Source organism: Parambassis ranga, chromosome 3, assembly GCF_900634625.1.
Source record: "Parambassis ranga chromosome 3, fParRan2.1, whole genome shotgun sequence".
NCBI classification, from domain to species: Eukaryota; Metazoa; Chordata; class Actinopteri; family Ambassidae; genus Parambassis; species Parambassis ranga.
In genome coordinates, this window is record NC_041024.1 from 18,940,506 (window position 1) to 18,961,222 (window position 20,717).

General features: G+C 40.5%; 1 protein-coding gene across 2 annotated transcripts in view; it reads right to left on the reverse strand.

The window, feature by feature from the left end:
- Positions 1 to 20,717, reverse strand: part of LOC114433209 (FERM domain-containing protein 5-like) — a 47,846-nt gene that overhangs the window by 5,257 nt on the left and 21,872 nt on the right. The window contains exons 2-13 of one of the 2 annotated variants that reach the window (XM_028401648.1): positions 8,631 to 8,735; positions 7,177 to 7,219; positions 6,970 to 7,048; positions 4,969 to 5,066; positions 3,411 to 3,534; positions 2,370 to 2,457; positions 2,173 to 2,261; positions 1,568 to 1,631; positions 1,153 to 1,244; positions 991 to 1,065; positions 802 to 870; positions 588 to 694 (exon numbers count right to left, since the gene is read on the reverse strand). In XM_028401648.1, the coding sequence (XP_028257449.1) occupies positions 588 to 694; positions 802 to 870; positions 991 to 1,065; positions 1,153 to 1,244; positions 1,568 to 1,631; positions 2,173 to 2,261; positions 2,370 to 2,457; positions 3,411 to 3,534; positions 4,969 to 5,066; positions 6,970 to 7,048; positions 7,177 to 7,219; positions 8,631 to 8,735 (1,033 nt within the window). The remainder of the gene's footprint in view (positions 1 to 587; positions 695 to 801; positions 871 to 990; positions 1,066 to 1,152; positions 1,245 to 1,567; positions 1,632 to 2,172; positions 2,262 to 2,369; positions 2,458 to 3,410; positions 3,535 to 4,968; positions 5,067 to 6,969; positions 7,049 to 7,176; positions 7,220 to 8,630; positions 8,736 to 20,717) is intronic. The other variant, XM_028401649.1, reaches the window with a different exon arrangement.

The following is a 20,717-nucleotide window of genomic DNA, read 5'->3' on the forward strand; positions in this document are numbered from 1 at the left end:
AGGTTAACAGCCTGTTGGAGGAAAGAGGGGGCAGTCAGTGCCCTTTATAAACTGACAGGATGACTTTCTCATGTCAAAATAATGCTCGAGGCCAGAGGCTTACAGGTGCTCCTGTGTGTGTGTGTGTGTGTCAGAAAAATCAAAAGAGAAAGGGCTAAAGCACACAAATACAAAGAGAGTGACTGACACTCACAAGCATGGAGACATGGAAAGGCACTTACTGTGTGACAGTGCCGAAAACCAGCACAGAAATGTTGTGCTGTGGATGTGTAATCCCTAGCAGATCAAATCACATGTCTCAGAGGGAGACAGTGATGCCCAACCTCGGGGCACTGGTACCCAAGGGCGTACTTGTACAGTTGCAAGAGGGTATGTTAGGTTAGATTATCATGTGACTCATCTAATCTGATTTAAAAACAACAAACATGGTTATGCTAATCTAAGGCAGGCGGCCTCTGGTTCACTTGTCCTATCCAGATACTATGAGGATGATACTGTTTCCAACATGATGATTGCTGATTATTATTCAGTAATCACTGTGATTAATGCTGACTCAGTGTAGGCCTTCACACATGTCTGTGCTTTACCTTCCATAATGGAGATGTGAACAGCTCTTCTTCGAGTCCTGGGCACGCTGGTCAGACGAGGGCCATGAGTAATGGATGGACAACTCCTGCTGGGCACCATGCCAGCCCTATGGGGCAAAAACACACATACATACAATGCATACACAAACATACTCACACACAGTACTAAAAACAGAATTTGTTGCACAATTTAAATTACTGTAAGAACAGTCACCTGTGGATCTCAGGCGGGTCTCTCTTTATTTTGGCACTTTGTTCCATGACTTCTTTTGCAACCTTTCCACTGTAAAAAAAAAGTTTAAGAAAATATGCAATCTTACACAAAGTGTAAGTAAAACAACATGGGTATATGTACTATTTTTATGTGCATTAATTAAGTCTCACAATAATCTGGACAGGCTACCTGTATCTAAATCGACTACCCTTAAAGAAGAGGTTACTACTGGACACAGTGCGGACCTGACTGGACTTCTCCAACCTGTATAGAGACAACAATCATGAATAGAGTCCTACAGATAAATGAAGTGATGTCTGTTCTGAAGTTTTCGAACATCCTGTGACTCACTTATAGAAGGCCTGATGCTCGACTCCACACTTCCACAGGTGCTTACAGGCTTCTGGTGTGGGTGCAAAGTAAGTCAGAATGATCTTCTTATCCTGTAACAAGTTCAGTACAATAACATTTATTCTTTATTTCTATTTAAAAAAAACACTAGAAAACCTTTTCTGATACCAACATTAGATGAACTAATTAAACCAGAGTAATCCTTTCCTCTAAATCTGCTTATCATCAATCAAAGCTACAGTCCATGGATAAAACACATCTCTGCTCAATCCTTCCTCAGTTACTTCTGTATTAGGAACAAAGAACACTGTCTCCCCAGTGGTAGTGTCTCCATGCTTAAAACAGGCTGTGCTCATTTAACTTCCAGTGCTCAGAGGGCTAGAAAAGGCAACAGTTTAATAATAGATGCACAAACCTCTGTCTGATTTGCATATATATGGAATGTCTTCGCTTCAAACTTGAGTTTGGTCACCTCGTCCCTGAGGTCCAGATGGACAGATCAAATGAGCAAGAGAGCAAAAAAAAAGAAAAAAGAGAAGTGGAGACAGATGTGAGCAGGCCAGAAAAGAAGGTGGTAAAATATTAATTGTGACTGGAGGAAAATTAATAAGGGCAACGGTGATTCATTTTTGCGCAGAAATGAAACACTGTTCTCACCAAGTCTAGACACATTGATTCCAGCCACAAACAACAATCTGGATTCAACAACATAGCTCCAAACATCTCAGTAACTGATGACTAAGCTGTCCACAAAGCATTTTCAAACTTGGCATCCGCTTATTCCAAACAAATGCACTGTACATTGGATCAAATGTCAGCAATTAGCATAATTCAAAGAATAGTGATTGTAAATAAATCAGCGGAATTTACTTCAGGATGACAGCTCTGTTCTGTTTTTGGCAGCCTACAAGAAGATCATTTTTAATGTTAACTTTGTTTTTAAAACTCTTTTTGCTCACTATACCTTGATGTTTCGATTAGATTTACCATGTTGAGTGTTAACTGTCCATCTGTACTCACCATTTGAGGAAATGGACCCTCCTGTTTCCTTGCAGCACAGTGAATCCAAAAGGAGTGAAAGCCAGAAAAGCTGGGTTGCCAGACACGTCCTGACAGGAACACAAATCCATGTTGGGTGTTATAAAAGAAGAAAAAGATGGATGCACTGCAACAAAGAAGTAACATTCATTTTTTGGTTTATAGTTGTTTGTATTCACCTTGCATGGATGAGGGTCCACTCCATACGTCTCCAGCGTCTGAGCCTTCTGGAGGAAGTTGAGCTCTGAAGTTTCAGGAGTCTGACCTCTGTGAAAACAACAGCAACAAGCACCAGTCACAACCATCTGTCACCTCATCGTGTCTAATAAATAAGCTCAAACTTATTGACAAGTTGTTGCTTCAGAGTGATAATAATAATTTAAGAACAACTGTATGAAATGACTAAGAAATAGATGCTGAGATTGGACCACCCTCTCACTCTGTCAGACCCATGCCAGCAGTAACAGGTACATGATCAACCAAAGAAAAGTCGATTCATTTTTTTAATCCCAGGCCCAAAAGCTGTGACTAATGTTCTAACAGCTGGAAATAAAGGATTGATAAAAAAAAAATGCTGCTCCATCAATTCTTATATTACAGATGCTTGCTGAAACTCATGTATGTGTCACATTTGGCTCAAGTGGAATACTTGAACTTCCTTGTGAAGTCCTGGCAAATTACAGCCTGGAAGAAACTGTATGCAAACAGGAGTCCATTTATATTATGCCATTTTTTCGTAACCCTGTGAGTCATGAATTATGTCAGCACCGACAACAGAAAAGTAGCTTGGGTTCGAGAGTTCTTTTGTGAAGACACACGATTGAAGAGAATTTCACTTAGCTGCATAAAGAAGGTGGAAACGAGCAATAGAGGGCAGTGTTGACCTGTGTACTGTGTTCATATAGACACCTACTGTATATAAACAATGCTGTGCCAGTTTCAGTCACTTTAAACATTTGGGTTTAAGAAGCCTTCTAAATATGCTCAGGACCATGACAACCTCATCTTCAGCTAATACAGAGCCCTGATCACAGAGGCACTGTGGCATCATAAGTAAACTGTAATCATTTCTTTTATCTAAAGTCTAAATGTCTATATGGAAGAAAAGTCTGTAAAGGGTGAAGCAGAGTTCAGTTGTGTGATGGCTGCAATGTGGCCGCCCTGCAGTGGAACAGAAGGAGTGCACAGATACACAGGGATGTGGACAGGTGTCACCTTACATCAGCTCAGTCTTGTGGATCTCAGCAATTCGACGCTCCAGTTTCTCTGAGTGTTTGGGGAAGAACTGGAACTTGGAGCAGTAGCCCTCTGGGTGTTTCCCCGGGTCATAGTCACCGATTTCAGCTGGGAAAAGAAATAAAGAGAGGGGGGAGGATTAACCAAATCTGCAGAAATTATATATATGTATATGACCATATATCAATGACCTGAGAGCAGAATGCTTTTTATATAAAGGATTTTTGATATGAAAAACTATTACAGCAGTTTCTTACAGTCTGATTTATTAAACATGTCTCTTTCCACTTACTGCACCAAGGACATTTCACTTTAATCTCTGTGTTATTGTCCGATTCAAAGGAAGCAAGAGTTTACCTGACAGAAACCAGATCAATACATTTTTAATGCATGATTTTGATTAAAAACAAAATACATATTAAAAAAGAGTCCAAGACTGGTTCTCCTTATTTTTTCTCCTTGTTGTTTGTCTTGTGTTAGCCTCTGTCATCCTCATACTGTTCCTGGTTTTAATGAGCTTGTTTTCCTGTGTAGAAATGTTTGTTGGCTTAGTTTATTTCCAGTCAGTTGTGTAGTGTTTCTTTATGTTAAGCGAGTTAAGTGAGTTCCCTTGTGTGTTTCAGTCTGTTTTACTTATTGTCATTTTCCCTCCATTGTGATTGACAGCTCCACCCTCATTGCCTCCACCTGTCTTGTTACTCTTACCAGGTGTATTTAATCTGTGTGCTTCTCCATGCAGTTGTCTTCATCAGGTTTTCTGTTTTCCTACCTGGTCTTCATGTCCTTTTGTTTCAATCTTATCATCATTATTCCAGCATCAAACAATGGCTGTTCTTCAGAAAACACTGCACACTGTTTAGGCTGCTATTGTTGTTGCAAAACCACACATTATATGCAGTAGGTGTGGGTTAATACATTCTGACATGACAGTATCAAGTGTCCATTATACCGTATAAGAATATGTTGACCCTCCTCTTGCCCAAACACTGAATCACCTTCTCAGTATGGTTCTTCTCTCACCAACTCGTACTATCCTGACCTGTGAGGCCTGTGTTCAGCCTGTATTGTTATCATTGCTGTGCAAATTCTCTTAAGCTGTAAATAAACAGAGGAGTATTAGCCACTGACTGAGTCTTGCGGTAGGTGCCGTAGGGACACAGAACATTTAGATTCAGGGCATGTCTAGAAGACAAAACCCTGACAGAATAGCTGGTTGGCAGAGTGTGTGACGGAGAAGCTTAATGCATCTCACCTCTCTGCATGTTGATGAGCATGAAACCCAAAGGAGCCAAAACGGGGAACTTTTTTTGCAAAACTCTTAAGAGTTTGTCAAGAGGAGTGTACTGACTGTTCAATCATTAAAAACATTCAAATTCATATTTTTAATTAAGCATGAAAACAAAAACTCACGGTCTGATTAATAAAAGCAGCATGAGCATTCATTCTTGCCATTCTCTCTCACACACACACACACACAACACTTATTTAGTATCTAACTACAAAAACAAACAGTAAAGTATGCTGCTCTGATGACGGTGTTACCTTGTAGTATGTATGCAGCCAGCAGAGCTGCGTCGGATGTCTTGCACAGGAGGCGACCATGGTAGAGATCCCTCTTAACCTGCAGGAAGACCAGATATCTGTGGAGTGGAACACAGAGAAACTGATTTGGGTCATAGAACCTACTGACAACACACACACAGGTGGATGATTACAAAGTAAGTGTCAGGCATCCCCTGAGGCTGCCAGTGGGACTGTTAGCAGAAGAAGCCGAGGGAATATTTGCAAGTTTAACCTCGCTCTACACACTGAAATGAGAATTGAACACAGCCACTAACAACTCTGTCACCCCTTGGCCCTCATATAACACTTTGATAATTACATTTTAAAAAGCGACTGGAAATCTTCTGGAACATTAGATATCAGACATGCAGTTCAAATAGAGGGAGAACCTGAGTTGACGCATAATCATTTGGAGAATTGAAAATGCTTTCAAATATGATTGCAGGCACGTCCCGAAGCCCACTGGGTGCAACTCAATCTTGTGGTGTCGTCTACAACATCCAGAGATTCCTCATATGTCGGTTTTCCTGCCCAGGATTCATTTAATACGCCTGTGACTGTGCTTCTCTCTGAGCAGCAGAGCAATAAATAGTATAGCAGTACAAAGCACTGCTGTGACAAAAGTCAGAGCAGTGACATTACAGTACATGCACAGGTATACAGGTAAATTAAAAACAGGATGGCTTTGAAATATTATATGGTGATATCTGTGTGCAGTCAGAACAGATGGATGGGGGGGTCGGTCCTTTCTTGGTGCTCTGCTCTGTCAAGACTGTGAATAAGATATTTCACTGTGTGGCAACCAGTCAAAGGATGTGATTTACAAAGATCTGTGCGCTCGGCAGCTTTCTGGCTCTCTCCTCACTGCAGTTTGTTCAGCTGTCACTGAGGCCGCACACACAGTAGAGTCATGTTGAGGAGCTTCACCATAGCTCATAAGATGAGAAATACTCAAATCCCACCCAGCATGCCGGCTCACCGGGCTGAGCTCTTATAAAGTTAGATGTGTGGCCTTTAGAGTCAGATATGCACCTCCATCTCTGCAGGCCTTTGTAACAATTAAGATAATGCTTGACTTTAAAATGACAGTTACTTTCAAGAAAGTGAACGGAATCTCAAATGTCTTGTGAAAATGTATCCTAGAATTAATTTCAGTGTTTTTTTTAATAAAAATTACCAGCACCAATCTAAAGATCTCTGCAGTGTAGCAGTGCTATTACTCATTTTTCAATTATCTAAAAAGCAGCAGCGTAAATTAATTACAGTAAAATCGAAGAATGTTTCTGAGACAATAAAGAAGCCAAAGATAGAGACACTTGACACTTATTTTGTTTTATATCTGCCATTTAGGTTTGCGCTGTGTCAGCATTTTTAGATTGTGCTCTCTAAGAGAAATTTAAGAACATTATAAACTTCATTAGCAGGTGTCTGTGTTGAACATCTTGGACTTCTAAAGACGTCGACACAACAATGAGTCTCGTCCGGCTGAATTAGCAAGGAATCATCCTCCTGACCATGCATTGCTTCTCTTCTCTCTATTGTTTGTGGCTCTGCGTGAAGCTGTGAGTGCACAGCTACTTTTGAAAGCTGTTTTTTTAATTTATTCAAATTTATTTAAATTATTTATCTTTTTATTTTAGAAAACATTATTGCAGTCACGGAATGTGACTATCTCACTGACACTGACATCATGTACACCATCTTTAGAATGACATGAACATAATGACACAATTTACCTTTAGTAAACTTGGTTTAACTCAGCTGGAGATGCAGCACAAGGCCCTGAAGGCATACGGATGTCATGACACTCAGTAGACACTGACTGCTGATGTGTCAAGTTTGTTTAGTGTTTCTCTGTCACTGTGTATTATCTTTCAGCTGACCTACAAAATGAACTTTAAACTAACTCTTTTCCAGACAAAACAGACATAACTTTCACTTTCATCCACCTGCAGCACTGAAAGCTTTCTCAAATCTTACCTGGTGATTTCTTCTTTCAGGGCAGCAGGGTCAGGTGGATAAAACTTGACACGCAAACACATGGTGAATGGAGGCTGGGCTGCAAACAAGAACAAAAATTATTTCTGTCCTTTTTTTGCACTTTTACCTCTTCAATTACAATTATAGACCTACAGGTCCAGTAGACCCAACAGCAGACACACCAGGCACATTAAACAAAATACTTACATTTCATCTGTTTGGCAATTGACTTTGAAAACTCCAACCAGTGCTGCAGGGAAGAAAAACAGAAGTAAACACCTGAACACTGAATTGTCAGTCTGGGGTCTGATTGCTCTGTAGCTGAGCATGATGACTTATTTAGACTCCCTCCAACGCAATCATGGCACAGAGAGAGAGGACAGAAAACAGTTGGAATATAATCATGAGAGTGCTTTTTCTGGAGCTGTCTCTAATCAGTGAGATGATGACACGCTGATAATAATGAGGCAAAGTCACAAGCAGAACACAATGATGGTAAGCCTTTGTTAGCTTTTTATTGATGAACTGTTAATTGTATTTTTTAAACAACCCTGCTGACCAAAGTCTTGACCACCAATGCAGACAGAGTACAATACATTCAAGTATTTGTGATCCAATTCATGGTTCAAGAGTGCATAGTTAACAAATACACACTTCAAACCCTGCAGATACACTCAAGACTGTGTTCTTCATTTGCTATTCATATCAATCACAGAGGCCAGACAAGGGTTAATCAGGTATCTGACAGTGTGAGACTGGATGTTCTGCTCTATGGTCCACAGATTCTAAAGCCCAGCAGAGATGGAAAAACTGCCTGGAAGACTGGAATTTTCACAAGTTATATTACAGCTATCAGGCATAACATTAATACCATGACCACCTGTCTAATATTGTGTTGGTCCCCCTTTTGCTGCCAAAACATCTCTGATCTTCTATTGATCCAGTTCTGCTGCTCACTGGTGGACAGGAGTCAGCACGGGCACCCTGACTGGTCTCCAGCATTAACGTCTTCAGCAATTTGAGAAAACAGTAGCTCATCTGTTAGCTTGGACCACATGGACCAGCCTTCACTCCCCACATGCATCAATCAGCCTTGGTCCATGACCCTGTCGCCAGTTTACCACTGTTCCTTCCTTGAACCACTTTTAATAGATACTGACCACTGCAGACAGGGAACACCCCACAAGAGCTGCAGTTTTGGAGATGCTCTGACCCAGTCGTCTAACCATTACAGTATGGCTCGTCAAACTTGCTCAAATCCCTTTGCTTGCCCATTTTTATGCTTCTAATACTTAACTTTGAGGACAAACTTTTCACTTGCTGCCCATTATATCCCATCCACTAACAGGTGGCATTATGACCACCTGTCAATGGTCATAATGATATTCCTGGTGTATATTTACAAGGAGAAAATGATCCAATTTGCAGGTACAATTTCTTTGTCTCATTATTAAACTCCCTGTGAATTCAGGGTATATTGCAGATATTTGTGTCAATGAATGACTTTGACAAATAAGCAGAAAGATGGCAAAAGGGAGAAGCTGCCAAGGAGAAGAGGCCAACTATGACTCAAGATGTAGGCATAGCAACACAAACTCTATTCAGCAATGTAAAATTCAACTGAGGTTTAGTCGGGTTTATTATTAAAAATATATACTTACTCTCTGCTTGTCTGGATCCACATATCTAATGCCAAAGTAGTCTTTCTCCAGCAGGTTAAGATGGTGGCAGATGAGGTCGAAAAGGTACTGTCCCTTGGCATCCCGCTGAAAGAGAAACATGAGAAAACTATTGAAGGTCTCTTAAGATTGACAGTGCAATGTAAACACTCAAATCTGTCAAGGTCTGTCCACAAAACATCAAACATTACAAAATGAAGAGCTTTGAAATCATCTCATCGTGTCTTTAAAAGTGACTTTTTCATCTCATCAGGAAGTCCATTTTTTGGAGCCTCTGAGAAGTCAAAACGGCCACCAGAACATGTTTTAATATTTTACTGCTCTCAAGGGAGATATATGAGGGCTATGAAATATTCATATTGAGGCTGCAGCCATCTGTGAAAGCTCAGAGAAATTTCTGCTGCAGAAAAAAGCAGCAAGGAAAGGTGTAAGCAAAGAAACAGGCTGAAAGAGGAGAAAAAAGCCATCATCACGCAACACATTAAAAAAATATATGTATGAATATTTTTGTATAAGTAATGTATAAAAAATGCCAAGTTTGCAGTTTGTAAGTGTTAGCAAAGGGACAGTTACCTTGAAGTAGTTAAAATATGGAGCAATCGGAGTCAGATATGCAGCTGGTTTCATCCTAACTAAGTAGCACAGAAACAGGAGTTATTCAGGCAAGCAGAGCCTTACAATATATGACATCAGCCCCCAAAGACTCATTAAACCCTATTTTTAATGGAGTGTTTGTTTAAATATAACTGAAACAATAAGGTGAGCAGCAACAAAGCCATTAAGGAATGCATAATGAACCACGAATCTGTAACTGGGATCTTTACAGCAAAGCCAGCAAAATGGAAATCTGCATTAAGACACTGCAATGTGTTGTTTTTTTGACTGTAGGTGAGGGGGTACACTCAGAGTCAGAGCTCAGAGTCCTAAAGCAAGATGTTCAGGTGACAGGAAAGGGATGAAACAAAGAATTAACTTATCTGACAATAAAAATCTCATCTGAATCACATTTCAGCCACATGAGACTGGACATAAGGATGAATGCAGCAGGCAATCTGCAGAGCAAAGCTGACAAGTTCACCTTTTTATCTTAATCTGGGAGAGTATTTCTTGGTTGGAAACCAGATTGGCTGTGATTTTCTAGCTTTTGTGCTATGCTAAGCTAAGCTAAGGTAATGGGATGCAGACATATATTTAGTGGAAAGTGTTTTTGTAATTCGTGTTGTTTGAAAAGTGCTTTTGTTTCAGTACGTTTGACACATCGACTGCAGGTCAAGTATAAAACACTGGTGACATGGAAACATACAGAGACATACACTCTGTCCAGTAGTGAGATTTTTTAATAATAAAACATTTACATTTGTATTGCTTTGGAGTTTTTAGTGAGAGTATGAATAGTTGAGACTTTTTTAATAAAGTAAAAGATGTGCCCCTTTATTCCAGGCATCTTATAAAACATCTATTTCCAGCAGGGAGGTTTCTGTACTCTGTACATAGGGGATATAGCTTCTCATACTTCAGTGGCAAAGGACGCTATAAAATATCCTACTGTGCCCTTTAGCAGAGACACCATGTTCACATAAGTGACAGAAAAATGCACAGTCAGAGAAAGTCAGAAGCAGATATGTGAGAACGGGAAGAGGGGAACGAGATGAGAAAGGCAAAACCGAACAGAGAGAAGGAGAGACTGAACAAAGAGCAGGAGAAAACAGAGGAAGGAGAGCGAGAACAAGCAAGGCCAGATGACACTGATAAATGTGTCTCAATGCTGCATGCCACAGCACTGCAATCAAACAGAGAGGTAAGGACAATGAATCCACCGAAGGACCATTCCATAAGAACACTCATCCCTGTGGCCAGTTCACTAGATGACACAACTACCGACAAAAATTAAACAACAAATCTAAGTTTAATTTTTGAGCCACACCAAAGAAAAACCCAGCCTAAACTCATCAGCTTCAAATGTGTCAAACTGTGCACTGACCGGACCTTTCCCAGGATGCACCAGGCTGACCCTCCATCTACTCTGTCAGTGTGCCTGTATGTCACTGTCACGACATATAACCTGACTCACCAGGACAGGCCTGCTGACTCGCCCAGCAGCAAAAATAGACAATTTGGACATTCATTGCAATAATGTTCAGTTGAACTAAATTAAACTGAAATGAATTGAATTCAGCTGACATGATGCGTTCCTTAGCCCCTTACCCTAACCTTTGCCATCACCCTATCCCATCCCCCATCCTTCACCCTAACCTAAAGCTGGTTCTAAACTTTTCCTTAAAACCAAGCCCTAACACTCTATTATTTCTTTTTTTCTGGTAGATTTGGTTTTATGGTGTTATTAGTGGATTAATAAAAAAAATTGTTCTTCAGGCATTTTTGATTTCATTATGTGATTTGTGGTTATTCAGGTCTTATTAGGGAAGATTAATTTAATCATCCCCAATAAGAGGTTTTTGTTGTTGTTTTGTTTTCCACGTTGCCAAAAATGTGGAGGGAAGATGATAGCATGAGGCATATGATTCATCTTATGATGGGCCAAAAGCATCTGCCATGTTCCACCAGATGTCCAGTAAAAGTATTGTCTTCTATGGAACCCCTCAGCATACCTATGGAGACATGCATTGATCAGCATCCAAATGCAGCATCTGTAATTTCAAGGACGTGGTCTGGTATCTGGCCCTGAGTGCTTATTATAAATCTAAGCATATCATAGAGATCAGATGCAGGGTAGAGTGGATGTCCAACAGCCTATTCCATGGCTATCAGCCTGAGAGTTCACATTAATGGCCTTATTAATGGCCTTATTATCTATTTATTTCATTATTCTTTGACTTCTGCGGTAAATGTTGATGGTACACCTGTGAAACCAACTCCCTCACTCTGCTGTACTGTAAACAACAGTGAAGCCCAAAAGCCTTCCCAATTAATGTGAGGATCCTTTGTGTGTGTGTGTGTCTGTGTGCATGTGTGTGAAATTGCTGATGATCCATGCCCAAGTTAGTAGCAATAAAACAACAAAGCTACAGGGTCATTTATTTCAGTCCAATACTTCAGCAAGTGCAGTAAATGAAGAGTAATGAAATGCAGTTGTAAGAGTCGTTCATAAAGGATAGTGCACTCTTGAGTAAAGACTTTGCTCACAAAAACAAGCTGTATAAAAAAACAAGTGTTTTATACAACAGCATGGAGTAAACACACACATGCACACAGATAGAGTCGCTCTGCAACAGATTATATGACATAATAAAGGACTTGTGATCTTTAGCTTCTGTTGTGCATCACAATGAGTGCAGGTTATCCTATTGTTACAGATAATTCACCTGACTGTGCAGTTTGTCACAACAAGATCGAAGCCCACTAACTTTGTGCTGTGTGTATTGTCTGCCTTGACTCAATATGATAAGGCAGCAGAGTGTCTCACCCATAGGCAGCTGACCAAACACTGGTAATGTATATGTGGTGTTGTGTTGCATACTAATGAGACCGTGAACTTCAGTGAGCTGACTGGGGCTCCGCTGGGACACAAAGGCAGGCTCTGAGGCAGAAACACTATCGATCTGAAGTTAAGTGTTCTTCAACATCCTTATGAGGTTTAAACTCGGAGCCAGGCTGCAGTACACAGACGGAAACAGGGAGGAAATACTATATGTTACCAGTTAAAGGACTGCTTTATTGTTTTTGAGTAGATAAACTGCAGGTCTATTATGTGGTTTGTGGTCATGTGACCTTTGTGTGGGAATTGGTTCTCTCACAGTCTTCTTTTCCGTAGGTTTTATAACGGGGGGGGGGGGGGGGGGGGGGGGGTTAATTAGATCTGCACCTGAATAAAATAACCTGCTATTGAGATAAATGGCCATATATTTTAGACTTCATGCAGCAGCTGGATTTTTGTTTTTCAATAAATACTATTAGACATATAGTCAAAAGTATGAAAAAAAAGTGTTCTCTGTTCTTTCTCTGAGAGTGGCCCCTGTTGTGGCAGCCAGAGTTCCAGAGTTTTAAAGAGAACTGGCTCTGTGCTGGCTCACTCTCTGTTTCCACCGGCAGGCAGTATGCTTTGTTTGGTCTTATGGGGTTTTTATGTTTCTGATGCATCCAATTTTCAAAGTTTTTAAAAGTGCGAGTTAACATTTAATCACTAGTGCTACATCACATTTCTAAGTAAACAAAGTACAGCCTTAATATTTCCTTTTTTCATTTAAAGAATCACATTGCAGGGAATTTGAACTTTTCTGTGGGTTTATGTTCACTGAATACTGCAGACATGACATCCTATCAATTTCCATCAAATAATAAGTCAAGCATTGCTAATTCTCTCTCAACTCTATAAATCAAGAGCGGATTCATGCCATTGCAGGAAGTGTCTGAGTTTTTGTATGAAAGATGTTGCTCAATTTATCAAGAAGAATCTGCTGTAGAGAAGAGATTCAAGGGGAACAATTCCCTAGATCTTTCTTGATTTACATGAGGGGGTCCCAGGAGTTTGCATATGTAGTCTATAGTCAAGGTTTTGGGGCATCTTGTTGACTAGGTGTATGTATGTAAACAAGGTGGGAGAACCAGAAGAGTAAACACTCAGCATGTAGTTTGGTGCACTGCGGTGGACTTTTATAGTGAAGTTAGAACCACAGCTGAAGGTACAATTCAGTGTGCCAGCCATTCACAATGGTCATGAGGGTGAATAAAATGCTCAGGCCTATCAGGCAATACACAGGATAGCCCAGCACTCTATTTAACCTGTGGAGAAAATGTGCTATAATGAGAATACTTGTGAAGCAGCTGCAGAGCATGAAATAGCTTTTATAGCCATAGCAGTAATAAAATAATTGGCAGTAATTTTAGCAGTTAGACTTTTAGCAGTAGTAAATGTAGAAGCTGTGGCGCTACAATCGTTTTTCTTCTTCTATGTGCAATGTTCATGTATGTTTCTTCGAGGTATGTGTAGTGATAAAAGTTATAGCATAGGGGTGTGTGCGGCCGGCCGCCTTAATATTAGCCACAGTGACTCATGGGTAAATGAGATTAGTGCAGACCTGTCAGTGGGAGAGGAATGTATTAAACAAGCAGAGGCCCATAAGTGCTTTATGGAGGCACGCGCAGTGTTTCATCACAGCTGTAATAAAAGTGATAAACGGGGGGAGATGGAAATAACCCAGACTGGGGCCAAATGATCACTGTGGTCTTGGTGGAGCGTCAGCGGCAGCACGCCGCTCTCAGCCTGGCCAGGGCTGGCGTTTAGATTAATTATTGAGAAGGGTTCCATATCAGCTTGGGAAACACCACATCAATAAAAGATGGTGTCATTTTAAGCTACAGGATGGAAATTGCAACAACTGAGTGAATGGCCCTGAAAGGTTTAAAGTGTAAAAATGGTGCTTGATGATGTTTTGTTTCAGTTTTGTAATGGTCTCTCTGAGCTCTGAGCTCCTGGGTAGAAGGTGATTGAGTGGAAGGATGTTGGTCTTAAACACCAGCTACTCCTTTGGGCTCTAACAACAAAGCCTCTCAGGGCTTTGCTGCATGATCCTTATGCTGATTTTCACTAAATGACTGCCTCTAAAGCTGCAAACAGCAGAGCCCATGAATGGCTCACCATAAACTCATAAAGTCGTGATGTCTATTTTACATATTCCGGAAAACCGACACACAAGGGAAAGACTCTGATAGATGTTTCTGTCAAGTCAGCTGCAGTATAGACAATTAAACTCATGCCTTTTCAAACTAATGATCTAATAAATATGTTTTATTACAATACCTACAAACATCTATTCCACTATGGCGTTCATACATTTAGCTTTTAACATCATCAAGCTACTACCTGCTCATGTGTGCTGGAAGGAAAGTTTAAAATGATCCTTCTGTGTGTATTTATTCATCATACTTTGCCGTCAAGGCCAGGCCAACTGTGTCTATGTGTTTACAGTCTTTATGCAAGGGGAAGCAGCTATGGGTTCATAATTCATGGACAGATATGAAAGCACATTGAAGTATGTCCCTCTCTCCCCGCTATATTGCAGTAAAAGCCTCTTTGAAAAGGCTGAAACTAAAAGGTTTCATCCAAAAACTTTTTCAGCACCATGATTAATAAGAGCACAGGGTCATTCTTTAAGTGTCTGCAGTACAAGTCATCCAAAACATAATACACTAGTGCTGATCTGGAGAAAAAACAAGCAGGCAAACTGTGAATAAAACCCTCCTCACATGGTAATTGTACTGGGATGACTCACCATCGCTCGCTCCTTTCAATGTAATTCCCCCAAACTGCATGAGACTGGGTTGTTATTTGCCTGCACAGCTATTAGGCTACTTTGCATTTGGCTGTAAGCTGGTAATTCATTTTTGCTGCACAGCACAGTGACACTTATTTAAATTGCTCAGGATATATTGCTCATCCTCAGATTTCACCCCAGTGCCCAGTGTAACTAAAGGAACAACACTGTGTGTGAACTAATGCTGCCTGTGCCCGGGCTACACTGGGTAACCTGCTAAACATACTTTCAATTATTCACACAAAATATGTGTGTTTAAAAATATACTGTGTGTGCACAAGGCTTAAGGAGAGTTTGTCAAGGCAAAGTAATGACATACTGCAGACATTGTGTTACTGTGTCAAAGCCAGGTAAACAACAGATGGGTTCATTTTTAGGTGTGTTTGACCAGAATAGAAGCTTTGTCTGTGGGGGTCTATGTTGCGTCTGTGGATGCTCTCTTTCATCCAGGTCATATTCTGTCCAAGAGTTTAAATCGAGGCAACTAGATTCAAGGATTTATCTTTTAAAACAAGCTCATTCATTTACAAAACGCTACACTAAATGCTGTCATCAGATATGACACTGCTTGACAACCCATTCAAGGTAATACCCCTCCATTATTGTCGTTTTATGTTCACTCATATCCCACTAAAAGACCCCTTAGCTGCACGAGGGGAAGATAGCAATCCTCTTAAAAAGATGTTCACTGTCAGCAGGCTGCCATCTTATTGCCCTTGTGGCCCAGTGGGACTCTGCAACAGTGGGACTGCGCTCACAATCAGTGCTCAGTTGTGTAAATCTGCTCTTGTTTGGAAAGAGGCTGAGGGTTCCTGGGGGCTCCATTTACAGAGGTACTGTGGAAGAGAAGTAGCCCTAAGAGGAGGAAACCATAGGAGGGAAGGGATAGGAATAAAAACAAGAAATGTGTAGCTGCCTTAGTTGAGCAGTCTCCCAGGTTTGCTTCAGGATAAGAACAGTGATGTGCAGAAGATAAAAAAAAAAACACAGAGCACCTGTTCTCTCTTTTTTTTAAACAACCTCTCACATCTTAAAGCTTTGGCTCAGAAACCTTTCAATCCTGATTCTAGCAGCACCAAAATCTCAGCTAGAGCATACAGTTACCAGGGCGCGTGCATGGAAAAGCCATGAATGATCAAAATCATAGTCAGGTTCACTGGCACCCCTCATACACAGACCACCGGTCAGACCAAGTATGTATGTTACCTACACACTCTTCAGACCTGCATCCTGAGTAAGCAGCTAAATTATCATACATCAGAAGACAGTATCTTTCACTGACCTGTAATTGGTCTATACTCATAGAATAAAACTTGTAGAATATCAGATGAATATCAGACCAATGTTTTAAAGGTACGTGGGGGTGCAGTTGTTTCCTGGCTCTCTGTAGAGAAAGGTACAAGCTGCTGCCGTGTTTGGCATTTAACAAGCTCTGCTGCAGTGTATGCCCTGTTAACACTTTTACTGTAGGGTCCAAGTCAAACCTTAGTTTAAAAAACACACACTCAGCAAAAAGAAACATATTTGCAGGGGAAAAAATACATTTTTTTCTACTACAGCAGAATTCATGGTATGTGAGGAATTTATCAATGTGTATTTCTTCTTCACTTATACTGAAGATCACTCGTGGATGAATATAAAGCTATGATGAATAGTGCGGATCACATTCCAGTCTGTAACAGTGCACAGTTTCATTTTGTCACCTAAACTTTCTGCCATTGTTATTTAGCAGAAGATGACAGATTGTCATACAGAATCAATAGGAAACATGCTGTGCACTATGCACCATGCTGCCCATAGTGATTCTGCTAATGGTTTCTTTTTTTCCTGTAGTTTTTATGATGGGATCACAGTGTCACTAGAAATACAGGGATCTGTGAGAAATATATCTATACCTGTGTCCAGCTTAAAAACACAGTACTGTGTATGTCTTACATTACATTATTGTCATATTAAATTATGTCCCCATAATTTCTGTGTTAATCTTTAACTTTTGACTCAACAAAACTATGATGTCATTTTGAGCAGCATTAAGCACTGCAGATGACTCTGACCCTGAGACATTACTAACAGGTAATTTGTCTCACATTAAACTATTTGTGCACGGAGCCTTCTAAAAAATGGAGGGACAGTCTAAATTAGATCCACTAAACTGTGCCAAAAATCTGGAACATTGCTCTTGATCAGCTGAGACCTTCTGCAAATTGTAGTGTAATGTAGACTTGAGTCTTCTGCGGGAGCTTCTTTGGGTAGCTTCTTTGGCTGCTGTGTTAGTGTGGTTATTCTTAAGTTAAAACCAGTGCAAACATGCTCCTTTAGAAAAATGGGAAAAATGAGTGCTGGGGTTACTCTTCTACTAACACTTACTGAAAAATACTGATAAGAAATACTGATAAGAAAAAGGTAAATTATTTTGGAAACATTGATCAGAGTAATGAGTGACTTGTCAAGAGAAGTAGGAAGTACAAACCTCACATGGCTATTCAAAAGGAGTACTGGTACAACTGCAGCTTTTTGGCACTAAGTTTCCTCCCTCAAGCCTTAGAGGTTCCCTCCTGGGGCCTACTAACCCACAGACAAAACAAAAACCTCATCCCCAGAGCCACACTGATAGCTAACTGATGGCTAAAACAGGGCATAAACAAGTGAGCATTTATCTCACTGCGACCTGATACTGGTGCAAACAGACACTGAGGAGCAGGAAGGGTTGACTAGACACTCAATGTATTATTGAAGACACAAACAATCCAGCTTCAGATCAGAGAAGAGAATACAGTGGAAGTACGAAATGAGCTCAGGGAATGTCAGGCAGTTCTATAATGAGTGTCTAACCAGGAGGAACTGCACTAAAAACACCAATCACAAAGCATAGATGTTACTGTAAGAAAAAAAGGATATGATAAGCTTGTTTGAAAACACTGTTAGGCTGTGCTGCTCATAATAACCAAATGAATGCATTGGTTAGACTACTTTGATAAATATTCTTGAATGCTTTAGAATCCACTCAGTCAGCATTTTCTAACATTGAAGAAATGACAAAGGACAAGCCATCGCTTGTTCCCTCTGAGGTTAAATGTCTAAATTCTAATGTCTCCTCTATTTGCATCCAGCAGACCTCGCTGTGTGTGACACTTATGTTATGTAATGGTGCTGTAAACTCTCCATGTACCAGAAGTCATTTGTAGCCACAGAAACGCTCTGTCTGGTGACGTATTTGTTGTGGCACATTTGAGGCAGGTTGACAAATTCCTGTACAAACTACAATACTGCATAGGCTAACTAATACATTATTTACTTGTTCTCCCAATCCCTCCCTTGTCAACCCCAGCAGTAGTGTGAGCTAGACTCTTTTGCAGTGATGGCTTCTATGTTGTGTAATTCATGCAAAGTAGCAGAAATATCTGGTTCAGCTAGTAGCATCGTAAATGCCCGGAAGTCACTACACCCTACAATTATTCAGCTTTTTAAGCCATATAATGGCAGATCATTTAAGAGAAGCACGGTTATTATACACGATATTATGTGGATGAGTGGCCATTTGGCTCACCATGAAAGTGTATGTGATTAGATTCAAAGCAGATGGATGGCATTACTGAGGTCATTTGAAAGATATGGGGAAAAAAACACTAGCTCCAAACGTGGGGAAAAAAAACAACACTCCTTAAAGATTGAATAAGACCTCAAGACATGTTGTAGCTTTATGCTTCTTTTTAAAATCAAATATTTCTCTGTGGAGAGACCTTTGGCTCCACTAACACAGCGCCTAAGGGCAGGTCTGAAACCAAAAGCTTTGAGCTCTGACACCGTAGACGGGCTTTTGTTCTTGTAAAAAGTGCTAACAGCCGATACTGTTGCCCTGACTGAGCAGTCAGCAGGTCAAAAGTGTTAGTGATCACGGCTCATGATGGAAGGAGGCGCCCTCCATCTGCTGTGCTTGCATCCAGACAAGGATCCAGAAGGACACTGGGTGTTTCAGAGCTCACACAGACACATCAGGCATTTTGGATTGGCTATGATAAAAACCATGCTCTCTCACATTCAGGCACACGTGCAATGGTTTATCATTATCTTCTACCAGATGGTTTACACACACACATACACAGATATCTCCTCAGACAGTGCAGCACAAAAGCATCCTCCCCACAAAAGGGTTATCATGATCTTTCATAATCCTTCACCACGAGCACACTTGGAATGAATTGGTGTATTTCCTCCGGGTACAATGTGACCATCAGAGCGCCGTCATAACAGTCAGGATGCTGCCAGAATGGTTTTGTGAACGGAAAAACTGAATCAGAGCAGCAGTTAGTAGATTCTGTCTTGTACCAATCTGTTGATGGATCTGAACAAATCACTGTGGAAGAATAGAAACTTCATGCTACATTCTGTACACTTTTAGACCTCAAATGCTAATTTGGCTGCCAGCATTAGATTCCACTTTCAGCACCATGGATAGCACCACTCACCATCTACAAACGGAGAAAAATAACAAACAGCAAATGTGCTGTAAACATATAAAAATAATAAGGCTGCGGAGGCAAAAATCCCATGTTACAGCCAGCTGTGCACTGACCTGTCCCATCCATGTTGATCTCAGTCAGGGTAGTATATAATATAACTGAGTAAAATATGACCATATATGGAAAACACAATCAGTGAAAGAGAAAAGGCAGATTTGAATGAAGTAACATAATCTGAAGTCATGCTGAGCTGTCAGTCATCTTTCTCACAATTATGGTCATCAGAGTGGATGGATGTGATAAGAAAAAGACAACTGAGGGCAGAATCTTTAACACCACCTGAGACGATGATGCATTATTTTGAATCCAGACTTGTTACTCAAGACAAACTGTGTGAGTCAAAGAGCACTGAGAAGGTGAGAGTGTGTTTGTGCATGTGCTTGCTGCATGCCTTAGAAGCATGTGCAGTAGTATGTATATCCGACCTCTGCATGCTATCTCTCAGTGATCATCATGTGACTTTCAGGAACACAGCTGAACACTCAGCATATTAAGCAGCCAGTTTCTAACCTGTGTCACCGATTCAATGATTTACTGAAACCTGTTCTTGCTACAGAGACACTTCAGGGGACAGTTAGATAAAAAAATAAAAGAAAACACTGCGGACTGCATAAATTGATGTTTACACTTCTGAGTTCGAGTTGTGTTTTCCACTGAGATTTCCATTGTTCATACACTGCAGTTTAAAACAAGCTCAGTGCCTGCTGGTAGTAACAGTCTTATTCTTTTTGGCATGATTACTCACATACTCTAGTTACAACTGCTGAGAAAATGGCCTCCTCCAAAAGGCTGTGCACAGAATCACACAGATCAAAGTATTCATGCGCAGTAGTTTTGAACTGACTGTGTTCTTAAACACATTAAAATGTGTTTGTCCAAATCCTTGAGCAACACATTTGTATTCTTTTGTTTTTTGAATTCTGATCATTCAATAGCCTCCCTCTGCACACAAAACTACACTATTGTATTTTCCTTTGTTTTAACCTGCAGGCATGCACAGGACCTCTTGCTGTATTCACCTCATCCATATACCCTCAGCACATGAGCAGTGATTACCCACCCACACAGGACCTTTAACGGTGCATACTCGCAAATGTGAAAACACAGCTGGGAAGCATATTGTTCAATACCAGATTCTGAACCTTGTGGTCATTTGTACAGAAGTAAGTCACCCAGAGTACAGAATAACAAATCATTCATGAAACCTCTCTGCTCATGTGACATTCTCAGTTTTACTTGCAGTCACTTAGTCAATAAAGAGTCCAATAATTTTATAA